At 38.4% G+C, this 16,915-nt stretch overlaps 1 protein-coding gene and 2 long non-coding RNA genes across 4 annotated transcripts in view; 2 read left to right on the forward strand and 1 right to left on the reverse strand.

Moving 5' to 3' along the window:
- The window catches only part of LOC144692635 (uncharacterized), a 69,528-nt gene that overhangs the window by 4,926 nt on the left and 47,687 nt on the right, over positions 1–16,915 (forward strand). The gene's annotated exons all lie outside the window — the stretch shown is intronic.
- Positions 87–15,524, forward strand: LOC144692636 (uncharacterized). Its single transcript, XR_013579360.1, has 2 exons — positions 87–197; positions 7,100–15,524. It is a non-coding gene; the product is annotated as an uncharacterized LOC144692636 (long non-coding RNA).
- The window catches only part of camsap2a (calmodulin regulated spectrin-associated protein family, member 2a), a 198,606-nt gene continuing 196,569 nt past the window's right edge, over positions 14,879–16,915 (reverse strand). For both annotated transcript variants that reach the window (XM_078561697.1, XM_078561696.1), the window contains one exon: positions 14,879–16,348. In XM_078561697.1, coding sequence (XP_078417823.1) covers positions 16,043–16,348 — 306 coding nt within the window. In that variant the 3' untranslated portion in view covers positions 14,879–16,042. The remainder of the gene's footprint in view (positions 16,349–16,915) is intronic.

Raw genomic sequence — 16,915 nt, forward strand, 5'->3', positions numbered from 1 at the left:
AGACCACTTATAAACATTTATGGCAGTTTTTCATACATTTCAAAAAAGTTGAATCATGATTGGTATTATTTTTTATTTGTGTTTCAGACCATTTAGTGTTCCTGTGTTAATTCTGAATCTATCTACCAGCAAAAAATATCAAGGAGGTTGCAGTTTACACTTAGAAGTAGATGATATATGATAAATATTGGCAAAAGGTGAATTTCATTCAAATTTCAATAACACATTTACCAATAGTTCACGTAGTTTGATCAATTACACATACAGCCTAATGAGCAGTGTAAACATTTATCACGTGAAAATATTCCCATGTTAGCGCAGATACAATCTTAGATCTACTTTTTCTCAGAATCAGCATTGCAGTGTTAATTATAATTTTGTGCAGAATAAGTTAGATAACAAGACAGGCATCATAGGCAAAATGCCCATAATTTTAAGGGTTATCAATTTCATTTTATCTTCTTAGAATTTTCCAGGGTCTCCAACTAGCTATAGCCTCGTGCTTAGCAGGCTAGAGGTATTTTTGGAACCTAAAAAGGTTTGATAAACAAGACGAAAATAAGTGATATTGAAACTTTGTATCAATAGAGGGTACAGTGCTATGAAACAGAAAATCACACTACACTGGAATCCTTAAAGGTCTGTACATGCATTTATTCCCAGAAGGACAAGTCATGAATTTCCTTTCTAACTCAAGAGAATGAACTAGTGTTCAGGAGAACCTATAAAGCATAACTATTTCTGGATATATAACCCCAATTCTGCATTCTAAGACTTTGAGGTAGGCTTTAGAAGCTGTAAAACCAATAAATCCTGTGAATGGATGAACTACCCCAGAATACCTACATGAACAAAGGAGGATCAAAAAATATTTTTGAGAGCCAATGGAGAGGCACTGACAATCAGGGAAAAGAACCTGGTAAGTCAAGGTTCTTTAGCCTCAAAAAGAAATACATTATAGTAACTATATAAATATTTAGCGTTAGTAAAAGTAAACCTGAAATAATATTTTAAGATATGCTAAGATAATAGGACAAGAGGGCACAGGTTCAGGTTGTCAAAGGCAAATTTAAGATGTCAGGAAGCATTTCCTTACTTAAAGGATCAATAACTAGAACACTGGCAGGAAGGGTAGTTCAGGCCGAGGATAGGTATGCTTGAAAAAGATAAAATGGACTGAAGGACCTTCCTCATCTGAACCGTTCTCAAGATCTTGTGTTACCCCAACCCCTTTCCTGTCTCATGGAAAATATATTTTACTTAATGTAATACTTGCTTTTACTTAATAATCCTTTACACCACCGCACAAGTGCATGCTGTCACAATTTATAAAGCTATGGTGTTTGTTAAATGAAGATTATTAGTTTTTGCATAGATTTACAGTATTGTCAAAAGCCCAGACATCGGACCTATCTGGCATTAATTGACATCCAGTGCATTAACATTGCAATTGAAAGGTATTTGGAGATCATTTTGATCAGTTATAACAAATGGTAAAGCTGAGGCTTCAAATGTTTCAACAGGATTAATTCATGATGACTGTAACACTTCGAGCCATATTGTTTCTGTACAAGTAAGAAATTTAAGATGAAATAGACTCTACCAACATAGATCATAGAACAGTACATTTCCATTAAATAAATTATATTTACATAGGTGTATAGTGGCTGTTTTCAAGAGCTAGGCATCTTTTACTGATATGGCATTACCGCTGCATTTCGAAGGCTGCTGTTTTGGTGTGTTTAGAATGTGTAGCTGAAAGTATGGTATTCAATTTGCCTTAGCATAGTGCATTTCTTACTTTTCAAAAGTTCTCTCAGATCATGTAGTGCACAAATTACAAATTTGGTTCTTCAATGTGTACCACACTAATTTCCACATTATTCATGTTACTTTAAAAATATATAATTGCTTTGCTGAAAATAGCAAATGATAGAGCTAGTACAACAGTAGTGTGGGCTGTTCTCATTTTACATTTCAAAATAACAAAGTAAAATACATTTCAAAGAATTTGTCTTTAATTAAAGTTCTGTTGCTAGAGAATCTAAAAGATTTGCCCAGTCCAAGTGAGGAGATTTATTGTAATGGTACCAGGGATATGAGATTTTGGTATGTAGAGACAAAAGAAGCTGGAGGTTGTTCTCCATAAAAGCAAAGAAGGTGAAAGGAAGATATAATAGATGTGTTCAAAATCACGATGTGTTTAGAGTGAATGAGGAGAAACTGTTTACAATGGCAGAATGATGGTTAACCCATGTTAATTGGCAGATGAACCAGATGTGAGACAAGGTGATTTTTTTTTTGTTTAAAAATGCAGCAAGTTATGATATGCTATTTTCAGCAAAGCAATTATATATTTTTAAAGTAACATGAATAATGTGGAAATAATGCATTGCTTGAAAAGGCAGTGGAAGGAGAATCAACAGTAACTTTCAAAAGGGAATGGGATAAACACATGAAGGGGAAACATTTTGCTAAGCTACAGGAAAGGGTCAGGGAATGGGACTAATTATATAGCCCTAACAAAGAGTCAGTATAGGCACAGTGGACACACTTGTCTTCTAACATAGGATTATATAGGATATATGGCACAGAAACAGGTCACTGTGCTCTAACCAGTTCATGTCAGCATTTATGCTCTACTTGCACTTCCTCTCATCCGTACTGTATTGTTCCATGATTCAAGGTCCTCAGGCAAGTATTTTGCTATCATTGCTGGCACAGTCTCTAGATTACTTAGCTTCATGTGACAGAGGTAAGCACTGGCTGACATTATTTACCGTACATTTTAAACTGCACAAACAAACAGATTGCTACTGTACAGTTCAAATTTAAAATTCTAAATTGATTCCCTACAATCTCCTTTATATACACTCAATGTACATTATATTAAATTATCTAGTGGAATAAAATGGGGAGCAGTACAATTTGGGTGTAAATATCGATGGGAGGAAAGTATGAATTTAGGATTCTGACTTGGGTTTTGTCAGGGGATCACGTGACAGCAAAAATGAAATTTATCTGGGGGAGTTTCTGTTAAAATATTCATTTTAATGTTGAGCAAATCTAAATAAGAGAATGCATGGCATAAGCTGACTCTTCAGGATATTCCACATCAATAATTTATGATCTCCAAAGAAGACAAAATAATCATCTTCAAAGATGTCATGCTTTATTTACTTTATTCAAAGAAAAATGTTCCACAGTACTGGTAACTAGCAAACTAAATGATAGCATGACAGAATTAGACAGCACAGCATCTAATAAATGGAAGCAGAGCTCCAGTAAAGTGGATAGATTATCAGGTTCGAACATACAACACACTGTACATTTAGCAACAGTGGCCATTGATAAAAACTAGTCAATTCTGGCTTTAAACAGCCAAAACTATGAAACAGTCAACCTACATGAAACCCCAAAACAAAGAAACCAAAAGGTTTCAGTAACTGTTGTGGCTGCCAACATTAATTTAGTTGGAGAACCAAATATATTCCACAAAGTCTATAAATATACCCCTGACGAAAGCACCAATGTTTGTGAAGGGATAGGAAACCATGCTATCCCCAATGAGCTTTACCAATAACAATTAGAACTGAACAAAAAAAGTACAACTCCAGGGCTTGGACACATTCCTCTTTCCACCCACCACTGTCAGCCACGATTCTCAATTCGTGGAAAAACAACTATCTGACAATGGTATTAAATTGAAATAGTGACCTATTCTGCTTTTTGAACACACTGTAGCTACATTCTCCAAGCATACTGTAACATCAAATGTGTGGAAAATGCAGCAGTAATACAAAGCCTGCCCCCTTTACAACTCATTGTTCACCAAATTCCTTATTTACAGCATTTTGATTCTGATACCTGGACTTTTAAGTAAATGTGATTTTAAAATGAGAATACTGCATATAATAAATTACTTGACAACAGGAAACAATGGGCTGGATTTTAAGTTCCTGATGCGCTGGGAATGGGAGGGTCGGGTATCGAGTGGAAAATCCCAAATAAATGCAACACGCTTGTCAGTCAGTGGATTTTTAACCCACCCACTGCATTGCCATACTATTTTTGTGTTTCCAGACCAGTTAGCCTGAGTGGGTGTGATAATGACTCTCTCAAGTTGATTTCAACTCCAGTAACGAAAGGTACTCTCCAAACATGAAATTTGATGGATTTTTGAGTTGGAAGCATAACAGAAGGAATTGGCAGAATGAGAGTGCAGACTGTCAAAGGCTGTGCCTCTTTTAGTGATGCCTTCCTGGATGTGTTGCTGTGGGCCGTGAGAGGAAAAAGTTTGCTGTTGGAACAAAAGAGGTCTGGAGGTTGCCCATGATGTCAGAATTAGGCGTGTGTTGCCATACCTGTATATTCAAAGCTGAAAGTGGTTTAATGAACTATGCAGGGCAGGAAAGGTGAGAATTGTGGCATATTCACCTGCATCCTGATCTGTGTATCACCACCACCTTCTCAAACTGCCATCTCAAGCCTATTCCAACACATCACTCCTCACACCAACTTTCCTTCAAGTGCACCCATCCCTCTCAATACACTTCTTCACATCCCCATCTGTCCATCCACCACTGACCTTGTCCTTATTTAAAATCATGCCTCTCCCTCAGTCACCCTCAACAAATGCTCTCCATCCATTCAATACACACTGTTACTCTCACCATAGGCCTATTTTGCTACTTGCAGCGGAAGAGGACCTCAAAAACAAGGGGAAGGACAGACGGCTGCAGAGGAAGTGGTGTGGACATTAATGGAGTCTCAGCATCCTTGGTATTCAGAGATGGGAATTTGTCAGCTACCTGGGGACAGAATTAAATCAGACAACTGCTTATAGTATACAACACTCATGTTGACTTGATGTCAGCAACAAGTGCTATATGATCTTACATATAATTCTCATTAAAATATTCCTACCTTGACAGTTCTAATTCGTCATTTAATCTCCTAAGATTAGACAGAACTCATGCAAACCAGGCACAAGCTCAGTTACTCAACTTCAGTGGGAAAGGCAAGACAGATAGGGTTTTCACTTGGTGACTCACATATTACAAGTGAGCAAGATGGCAGAACAAGGATAGCAGTAGAGTGTCTGCAGTGTGTTCCAAGCTTTAGCCATATGGGAATTGGACAGGAAAGTGAAAAGAGGTCAAAGATCAGTCATGATCTCATTCAATATCAGTGCAAGCTTGAGGGCCTACTCCTGCTCCCATTTCTTATGAAAAGGAGCAGCAGGAGAGAGTGTGCAATGAATTGGCAGGCATTTCAGTTGCACTGTGCGCACTTGCAGAGATTGGTAAAGTCCATCTCTAGCGTGAATATGATATTGAAGACTTTTGTGCTGATGTCTTCAGCCACGGAAAGAGTGACCACCTGCCTGGAGTATCAAACATGGCAATCAAATGAGTGCATGTGGGCCTTCATCAATAACTTGCACACTATAAATGCTACCTTAAATAGCATTAATTATACCCTACCCTTGGCCATTCATTGCCCCTCTGATCTGCAGCAAAGTATTCTCCAACTTATTGCTAGTAGAGAAGTGCAGATCAGCCACAAGAGGGATGATGCTGAAAGAGAAAATGGAAGTGGAAACTCAGTTTAAATCACTTCCACTTCTAACCCATTGACTCCCCATCCATGCTCCCCAGTCAGTACCTAACATGCTGCCTTATGTCCCAATAGCTTTGTCTGCCCCTGAAAAAGCAGAGAAATCTTTGCCAGGCTCATCACGGACTCTTCTAGAAACATTAACTCTCTTTCTCTCTCCACAGATGCTGCCAGACCTGCTGAGATTTTCAAGCATTTTTTTGTTTTTATTTCAGCAAGTTGGTAAGTCTGCTTCAAGGTGTGAAGGGACAGTGGACTGCTGCAGGATGAAAGTACCATGGCAACTGCCCAAAAATCTCGCACACGCCTGTATAAAGATTTTTTTGTGGTTGTACATTGATGGTGTGGAAGCCCTTTCAGTTTATAAATACTTCTGGGTGATCAGTGATTGTGTTAATTGCCACATGTTTGTAGCTGATGACACCCCACATCTGTGGAAAACCAGCCAAAGCCAATAACTCAAAAGTTTACTCAATCTGACGGTGTCATCGAAGATCAAGTTAACATAATTGCCAGCCCTGGCAAACAAGCCATCAGTCACTTCTCTTATGCACCCACTTCAAGATCCTGCTCATGTCTTCAGCAGAACCCTAGAAGGATCCAGAGGCAAAGTTGAAAGTAGTGGTAACACTGATAGGATCTGATAAAGCCCACTCACTAGGTCTAGTTGACAGCAGGTGATGTAGATGTTCAGACTTGTTGAGGAAGCTTATTTCTGCCTTTAGAGCCCTCCCGGAAGCAGCAGTTTTCTTCTGATTCCAACTTTCCTTTGAAGCTGCAGATGTGTGGAAGAACAGACTGTTGCTGCTCCTGATCACTTTGGACCTCATTTGAGGTCCAAAGTAACATAGTATAAAGCAGCACCCATGCTGATCTGATAGATCAGAACTCTAAGGTTCAAACCAAATGTAGAAACCTCCAAAGTTGTCAAAGTAACTTTTCAGCACAAGTAGGTAAGAAAGCAGCTGTGAGGTTTCAATACTTATTGGCATATTTCCCTGTCATGTGTTTTTGGCTTGTTTTCAATGGCGAATTCCAGAAAGTGCAAGAAACCCATAGAACAATGGTTAAATTGCAAAAGCCATGATAATAGGTCAATTATAGGCCATGTTAATATTGATACAAATGACAATTTAACACAATGAAATTGGCAACCCATCCTCTCCCAGCAGCTGTTAGATGCAGACATTGATGGGATGGAGCCGGCTTTCTGACGCGTTGTCAATTTTCCTGATTTTAGTCCCCCCGCTCACAAGCTTCCAATCCCATGCGCTCCTGCACATTAAAATTCAGCCCAATATTTATGGTGGCACATAGGTGTAAATAACTAACCCTGTCTTGAAGTGGATCAGAATCAGCTACCACAGAGAACTAATGATGCTAACTAAGGCACCAAATGAGGATGTACAGGCAGGACACCTGGTCAGTCAAGTTGCATTTAGTCAACCTGGTCTTAAAACTGCTCTTGGTTCCCTTCCAGCACCCAGTCACAAACCAATATTGGCTCAGAGATCCAAGACCAGGTCACACAACGCTTCGTTCCCCCAGCAGGAAAACGTGCAGGAAGAGACCCAAGTGGCCGTTGGAAATAAAAAGGATGAGCAGAAATTATTTCAGATGTTGCAAACTGCCTTTTTGTATAACCAATTTATTTATATTATTTGGATAATGCAAATGTTAAAAAAAATCTAATTCTTGAAGATTTTAGTCAAATTTCATTCATAGAACTGAGGATTCTGTTAAAACTGTCACTATCCAGTAGTATTTTGGTAAATTTGGGGTAAAGCACCTAATCAGCAAAATGTGGCTGACAAAGCAAGCTTCTAATATTGGTTTTATATACATGTTCATCTATATAAATTAGTACAGTTTATGTTTATTCATTACATGTAACCTTATCTTCTGTAACATGCAAAAACAGTATTATGAAGTGTCAGCCATTGTATTTTCCCAATAGTAAAAGTAAACACAAATCTCTCAGTTACTAAGTATTTTGAGATCCATGACCAAAGTTTTGCATATACAACTGACAAAAATATACAGAAATATGATTGCATAAATTAGATTTAAATAATATTTAAAAAAAGGTTTTGATATTAGTTTCATGTCATCTCGAGGCATCTGAAGCCTGGGGCTTTCAGCAAACAAAAGTGAAACAACCAGATGGTAAAATGCTGAAGCACTGTTCATCCTTTTCTAGCAGGTATAGCATTTTTACTGGCAAACATGTACAGCACATTAGGGCAAAGGTCAAGCAGGGGGAAGAGAAGAAACACCACAATCACTTAATCTCAGATGACACTGCACCTGGGAATAAGAAAATGGGAGTTTCCCCTTCCGTCCGGCTGCAATTGCTGTGGCAGCACAAAAAGACACAGTGAGCACATGCAGTTGCAATGCTACAATGCTTCACAGCAGTCAGACTAACATTTTGGCTGATAATTACATTATCTGAGGCAAGAAGTCAATATTTTTCACCTTAAGCACTTTCCTTACTGCTGGACAAAAAACAGGGCAGCATTTCTTGATCACACAGAAGCTAGCGGTCTCCTGTCATCTTTAGAATATCAACTAGCAAGAAACAGGAACAGGTTTTCTATTCCTGTTATCATGCAAAATTGTAGAATATATTACCCTATATACAAAAGATAACTTAAGCCTCACATCAGGTACTGAATAATCAAAAGTTACTTAATTTTCTCCGTTAGCCCCTATTTGTTATCATTGATGCTGCAATGTCTCTAACATTCAGATTAGTACACTAGTGCTCTTGGCATTTAATGATACCACACTTCAAACATTTCTTACATTAAAGTAAAATCTTCATTTTGGAACTCCTGTTCTAAATGCTGCACGTGTGTTAGAAAGAACACAAAATCAGTGCAATGCCAGATACACCCAATCTACCAAGAGAAAAACTGATTGTTAAACAATTAGTTCAGTAGTTTCTAGCATAACTGAGCTGGATTTGAAAAAAAAATGGCAAGATTTGCTCTCTGCTCCCTTTCACACAATTAAATAATTAGGCCAAATGTGGGAGAAAGGGAGGGACAGACAAATAGAGATTTAACTGAATGGATATAATTATTTTCTCCCACACTTGATGGAAACAACCACCCCCACCCCCAACCCCCTAAGCTGGAACAATCCTACCCAAATTTATGGTGGAGCTCAGAGAGGATGACTAGAATGTGAGCTCCGCATGCTGCCAAACCACACTGACCAAAGTTTTTTCAGTTAAAATTAGTAAAGTTTAAAAACAACTGCAAGCAAAGCAACTGGATGGTGTAGGAAATTTCCAAAGAAACCTTTTAAAATGACTAAAGAAGCGATAAAGAATTTCTCTTAAAGACACGCCCTCCATCCATTCCTTCTGTGGGTATTGTTTTCCATAACTACACAGTAACCCATGAATAGACATACAGATTTGAACACGGGCAAACAAAGTAAGATAAAGTTTGAACATGGGCAAGACAGTGTCCATTTTGCAGCAGAGATTTCTAGTTCACTAAACTTGGGGAGTGGCAGGTATAGAGAAGTTCCTTTCTAAAGCACCTACTTGAATCCCACCCCTTGAAAGTGGAGAGGAATGGTAAGAAATATGATGAAAAAGCAGGGCCAACATATATTTCCAAAAATGTTTTCTGGTCAGTTCTGATAGTCTTCATTTAAATCCATTCATGCTATGATCAATTTTTCTTTTAATAAAACAAATGTATCAGAAACAGTTTCAGACTGATTTTACAGAGATGACAAATATGGTGACAGTTTAATTGCCTTGTGCTGTTAGTATTCCCCTCGCTGTTTTCTTTGTGAAATGGAAAGCAATGCATATTTAAAGATTAAAGCACATGAAACATTGAAGAAACTACTCAAGGTCAGTCAGAAGCTGTTTTATTCAGTGTATGTTTAATAGGTAAAACAGTCCAAGTTGTACTGGTCAATAGCACTCAAAATCTTGTGATGTAGGAATATGTCCACCCAAGCCCATATTTATCTGCAGCTAATAGTAATGCCTTGTATCATGCAAAAGGCAGGGATTCTGCATTTTATGACAATCTGCCAGTTTCTTCCCTTGTGCTGCAGGTCAAAAATGGGCAGAACAAAAACGGTCAGAAATGAAGGGTGATATTTAATGGATATGACGGGGGTCTCATCTGTTGGCTGGAGAGCTGGTGAGAGGCCCCTGTGGCCATTTTTAAAGAAGGCCCGCAATTAGGTGCCAATCAGGCCCTTAAGGGCAGCAGTGGACCTTCCCCAGGATCAAGGACCCCGAGGGCAAAGTCCTGCCCTGAGCACTGCCAACCAGAGACCAGCAGCTCTTCATTACTCAGCAGCGCCAGTGGGGAGGCAGTGGTTGCTGCTGGTACTACACCCACCTGAGGCCTAGGATCACCATGGACCAAGGTAATGTTGAGTGATAGTGGGTGGGTGGCTGGGTGGGGGAGGGGGCAAGGGGTGGGGTTTCATAGGTGACAGGGGGGATTGTGGGGGAACGGTTAGGGGGCATCAGCAGCAAGGCCCCCTCCGCCCTTCCCGATGTTGAGTCTCTCAATCAGGCACTTAGTGGGTTTCCTTTTTGGGCTTCCAATAAGGCCGAGTCCCTCAGATGAATACCTACGCCAATAGGATAAGGCCCTTAAGTGGGCATTAATTGGCGGCAGGGTGGGATGTCCGTCCATAGGCCTTCTCGCCACGGACTTAAGCCTGGGCAGTGTAAGGCCACCCTCCTGCCCAATTAAATGCCATCCCCACTACCAAATGCTCCACAGGGGAGGGCATGAAATTCCAACCGAAGCTTTTGCAATGAGTTCAAACATCAAAGCACTGCTGAGCCTGCAATATGATGCAATTATGATCACAGCATTGCAAAACGTTGGTCTAATTCACACTCAATAGTAATTTAAAAATCATCTTTGTGCCCCCCTTCTTTGTGCTGCTGGTATGGCTACCAAGTAATATATGTTACTTTTAGAAGTAAATTGTTCAATATTTTTAAACCTGTCACAGGCTGATCAGGTACCTTACATTAGCATCACCTAGCACTCCTTGGCTTGCTAACTAGTTGTCCTGTTGGCCTTTTTGGGCTACTTTAAACTTTTGAATGGTTAGTGGAATAAAACAGCTTTTGGAAACAATGTCCAATTTACTGATATGGATTTTAAGTGGAACACTGAAGAATCATGCCTGAACAGAAAACTATAAAGTTAAAATATATAAGCAATGTAAAATAAGAAAAATAATAGGATGAAAAGCAGAAAATAGCATAAGATTTTTAAGGCTTTTCTTTTAGATATATTAAAATGTACAGTTTGGTAGTAAATTTTAGTGATGCTACTCCATATAGAACTTTAGATATTAGATAGAACTTGAAAATAAAAGGATCAGCCGGGAGTACAATATTCCATGCTGCTGGAATTCCCTGGATCTTCTGGCACTCTGAAGTTTTCAAAAATGCAAAACAATCTAAGTGACCCATTGATGATCCTGACCATTTGGTCAGTTTGAGATTCTATCGTGCTAGTACCATTTTAATATTTGATTTGGTTAATTCTAAATTTATCCTTTGTATGGTAAACCCAATATAAAGCAGTCTATTCATGTGTTACTGTGCAACAGATAATGAGATTTGCTCAAGGTATTCCTTAGAAAAGATAAAAACTAGGAAAAAATGACAGTGCCAGATAAAATAGCAGATAAGTAATGGCTGTGACAGCATGGATATGAAATTGGCTGAGTGGCAGAAAACTAGTAGTAGCGGTAAATGGTTGTTTTTTGGACTTCATATTGTTGTTCCCCAGGGGTCAGTACCAGGACCCTCTCTTTCTTGGTATGTATTAATGACTTAGACTTTGGTGTACAGGGCACAATTTCAAAATTTGCCAATGACACAAAACTTGGAAGCATTATGAACTAGAGAACTAGAAGGTGAGTGATAAACTTCAAGAGGATATAGACAGGCTGGTGGAAATGGGTAGATAGCTGGCAGATGAAATTTAATGCAGAAAAAATGTGAATTGATTGATTTTGGTAGGAAGAAAGAGGAGAGACAATATAAACTAAAGGGTACATTTCTGAAGGGAATGCAAATGGGATCCTGGGCTTTATAAATAGAGGCATAGAGTACAAAAGCAAGGCAGTTATGATGATCCCTTATAAAATACATATTTAGCCTCAACTGGAGTACTGTGTCCAATACTGGGCACACTCTTTAGTAAGGATGTGAAGACAATAGAGACCTTGCAGAAAAGATTTACAGAACAGTTCCAGGGATGAGGAACTTCAGTTACATGGCATAACTTAAAGAGAAGGTTGAGAGGAAATTTAGTGTTCAGATTCATGGGGAGCCTAGAAAAAGAGAAACCATTCCCTTTGATGGAGGAGTTGAGAACCAGACGGCACAGATCTCAAATAATTGGTAAAAGAACCAAAGGCAACATGAGAAAACTTCCTCTTTTTAATGCAGTGAGTAGTTAGGATCCGGAATGCACTGCCTGAGAGGGTGGCAGAGACAGTTTCAAGTGCAGCTTTCAAAAAGGAATTGAATAAGCACCTTAAGATAAAAAGTGGGCGGGGCTACAGGGAAAGGGCAGGGATGTGGGACTAGCTGAATTGCTCTTACAGAGAGCTGTCGTGGATGCAATGGGTGAATGGCCTCCTGTGTTGAAACTATTCTATGATTTCTATGAAAACATATAAAGTAGCGAGAAGGAGACAAAACGTAAGCACCAAAAGGCAGAAACCAGAAATGATCAAAATAGAAAAAGCAACTGTATGAGTGTATACATGAGACTGTGCATATGTAGTGAAAACTGTCACAATGAGCACAACAAATGCAGCAGTTTCAAGGTGATCCAATGGGTGTTGCAAAGTCTAAGAGGTATGAAACTACCTATGATGGACTGTATGCACTGAAAGCTACTTTTGAGTCAACATAACTGGTAATATTGGCATGTGCCATGATCCCACAAAAGCGAGGGAGCATACAGCAGAAGAACAATAGCAGTATTCTAGAAGGACATGTGAAATAGAAAGAATAGCATAGTTTTCATGCAAGGGAGAGTGAACAGAACACAGCTTGCTCAAGCAGCACAGCAAGACCTCAAAAGAGCAAAAGTGTAAGACATCACATAAGACAAGGTGATGACACACAACAGAAAATGACAATGTAAGCAAGCACTACAGGGAGAGTATGACAAAGGTAACTAATGCATGGTGCCATCTGTGACAAAAATATAATAATTTTCATAATATTTTTCTGGTTTATTGTAAAGTAGGTTAATGAGTGTAAGAATAGGTGGTTCTGTCTGAGTGATTTAATTACGTTTGGAGTCAAGTAGAATGCAAGCTTGAAATCATTAGAAGAAGCTAGATGTAGAAATATGCTTGAAATGCTAATGAGTAAACATGGATGCTGGCTTAACATGTAAGTTGTGAAGGGAATTTGCATTTTTTGATAAGGGAAGGGACTGTTGGATTTCAAAGGATGTTAGTCTGTTTACAACTAGCCAAATAAGAAAGGCCAAGGAGTGTGTTTATTTTTCCTAAAAGGTTACTGACAATATTGGCAACGTGAAAGTTTTTATATTATGAGGAAGATATAGTTTCAAAGACATATGGAACAATAGAATTTACATATTAAAGAGAGAGAAACATATTTAAAGGAGAATGAGAGGCTATGTGAAGAGAGGGCCATGTAAGATCTAACAGCCTTCAAGAAGCCTTCAACACTTTGTGCATAACTCTGCTATGTAAAGTAACTGAAGTTGGGGAAAAGCAATTTAGAATTCCATTGTCAAGTGGGTACAGTGTTAACTTGTGTTTGTTTAAGGCAACAGTCCAAAATAGATTTTAAATTTTAAAGGGGGTGTGCAACTGGGAGTCAGGTTAATTAGGAATTTTAGGAGTTGTTATAGTAGTAAGTGTAATCTTATGTATGTGCTTGAAATTTTTTATTTTGTTAATAAATATTTTAATTTAATTTTTAAAATCTCTTAAAGGTCTTGGTAGACTCATTACTTCTGAATTCAGTGTACACATCTTCTCATAATAAATACAAATTGCAAAACCATTGTGATAGTGCGACCAAGTTTCCCTTGTCCCACCTGGCCCACATTATTTGCCACGTCATAACACATCACTTGTAATTCTAAGTCAGACTAAAGAAGAACAGCAGAGTGGGAGCACAGCATCTGACAGAGGAATGAGCCGCAGAATACGGAGAGGGAGACTGCGAGTGACATGGGAAGAGGAAAGACACAGCTAGTGTCATGAACAGGGGAGCAACAGACAATGCGGCTGCATGGCAAGGGAAATAGCATGCATCATAGGAAAGGAGTAAGAGGCACAGTGAGCATATGGTGGTGGTGAGGGAGACAGAAGGGAGGAAGACGAGTATCATGTGAGAGAAAGGGATTACATGCACTGTGGTAGAATAAAAAGAAAACAAAATATCATCAGTGGTAGATGTAAAGGAACAGCATGAGGGATTTAAAAGGTGTATACTGGGTCAAGGAGAAACAGAACAGGAAATGGGGAGATATGAAAAGAAGAAAAGAGAGGAGAATGCAAGTTGCTAAAGTTAAATCAGTTCAAGGATGGCTTGAATTCTGATGATAGATTTGTTGATAATAACAGTATAAATTAAAAATCTCAAAAGCCTTAATAACAAAGTGCTCCATATCCTGAAGCATAAAAAAATGGAAGAAAAAAAGTTATCAAAACCAGAGTTTATAATGGGTTAAATTTTAGAAACAGCTAGACAGCATGCTTAAAAAGCAATTCTATAATGAGGTTGATAGCAACACTAAACTAAACAAAAATTCTCATGCTCCATAAGCAGGGATTGTGGCGATAAATTAAAAATCATTTGATAATACTTTTGCGACACAATGTGTGAATTTTCTTTGGGGTGGAGGAGTATAGAAAGAGAGGGAATGATATCTGGTGCGCTATTTGGTCAAATCAAATAGCGTTTGCAATTTTCAGGAATGATGGGCAAGTATATTGTGCAGCAGAAACATAAGGAAAAAGCATCCCAATGCTAATTATTCAAATAACACTCTAGGATATCCTTGATCAACTTTTGTAAGTAAAAGCTAGTCAGTACTGTGAGATTGCAATTCGGAATGCTGTACACCCAATCACCACAATTTGTGGCCCCTAATTCAGTTGGAGCACTAAAGGTATTACTTAAAGTTGTCTGAATACAGCTTTATTTTTCCAACACATTTAAATAAGCAGGAGCATTGCATCTTGACAAAGATAAACTTGCACTTTATTCACAAATGGAATGATTCCTCAAAAAGATGGAATGTGAATTATGATCCTCTAGCTGTTTAAATTTCATGCTGCTTAAAACAAACACATATGGATCACTAGTCTAGCCATAGAATTAAAATGATTTTAAAAATCTCGTTCCTTTCCAATTTCCATAATTTTCTTCAGTCAATGACCTTTGCCTCATTGTCTAGCTTCAGTACAACTGACCTGGTGTCAGAATTTGGCCTCTACGTCCACTCATCACTCACAACACTATTACTATCACTATCCTTTCTTGATGTTCAAGGTACACTGTACCTATTAAGAGGGCATCAAGTAAAACAGTAGAAATCACAGGCAACACCATTCACTAATGAGGCTTATGTTGCACACATCAGTAGTGTAGTCAGCAGCAATACTAGGATTGCCAGCACAGATTAAAGTTTTCTTACCATGATGGCTTAAAAACGTCTTAACCATGCCAAGGATGCTGCACTCCGAACATTGAAGAACTAAACATTTTTGGGTTAATTGCCAATACTGGTACGAAACCTGCTTCCAGTAGATATTCTGGAAAATAATGTACCAGGACAGTAACCTTGAATTAAAGTAAATCACTGTAACATAGCACCCTTTCGGATTAATCAGCCAACATCAGTCCCTTTATGCAGATATGGCGAATACTGTGGAACGCTGAATGCATATAAAACACCTACCCTTTAAAATATAGCATAAACAGAATCTTATGGCAGTTGTAAAAACATGAAAAATGTGACTAAGGCAAAAATATTACTTGCTAGTTTAAACATGTAACATTCAGATCCTCCAGTGTACCAAACAGTGAGTTATGGTATTGATGTCACATTAATTAGCAAGTAGAAAAGGACAAGCATGATCAAGGTAATATCACTTCACAATTAATTGTTTTACCTCTAATTGCAATAGTGACATCCTTCAATGCCTCTTAACACATACATTCCAGTTGTGCATTATGAAAGCAGAGTTTGGTGTCCAGTTTTCAATTGTTGAACATACTAGATATATTATCAAATCTACAAACAAGAGTTGCTCTTGGCAACTAGAAAACCCCTTCTCCTCATGGAAGTTATGATGAAGTGCAATTGTTTAATGCCATTAAATGTTTTCAAGATGGCTCTCCTTACTATGACCTTGTTGGGGTGAGCTTTTTGGGTGTGTTGGGTCTTTTATACTGCCACAGGTAGCTATGGATGATAATTGCGTCCACACAGGCAGACAAAGATTTGGCAGGAATGCGACTAAACTGCTTGCGGTCAGAGTTGTACTTGTAGAGTCCCTCGATCATTTTCTTTCCAATGTTTTTAGGCCCTATTCCTGCCAACTTAATAATTTCTTCGGTTTCTGGACTGTAGGTATAGAGTGAACGGAATTGGCAACCAGCATCCCGGAAAAGGATCAAAAAGTTATTGGCTTCAGAATTCTCCATTTCCTAAAAATACACAAAATAGAGCTGTTATAATTTGGTCATTTTTAACCTAATGAAAGTGTATTTTAACATACTATAGGAACATTTGACTGAACTAACAGTCACAGAGAGCTAACAATCCACATAGATGGGAATAATCCTTGTACTGGGCTGAGCTGGTTGATCCCAGCCAGTGTGGTAATAACAGTGCTACAACTGAACACAGCTGTGGTGTCTCATGTAGGTATAGCCTGTGAATACCATCCAGGCTCATCCTGGAAGAATAAACCCTCAATTCAGGTATTTGGTTACACCAGGTGCATGCATCTGAGAAAGGAATCAATGCCTTATGCACTGTACAAGAATGTAAACAATTGTAATAAACAATGTTAAAATGAGTGAATACAGTCTACACTTGTTAATTCAAGGTTGTTTTCTCTTAACCAAAACTAAACCATCCAGCAACATAAAAAAACAAAACTCAAAAAAGGCATGGGGAGGTGCTTTGTACACCTGTACAAATGATTCTAATCATTTGTTAATTTTAATTATGACGAGTCTGTATGTAAAAAGATCTGATTTAACAAAAAA

This window comes from Cetorhinus maximus, chromosome 17 (assembly GCF_964194155.1).
Source record: "Cetorhinus maximus chromosome 17, sCetMax3.hap1.1, whole genome shotgun sequence".
In the NCBI taxonomy this organism is placed as follows: domain Eukaryota; kingdom Metazoa; phylum Chordata; class Chondrichthyes; order Lamniformes; family Cetorhinidae; genus Cetorhinus; species Cetorhinus maximus.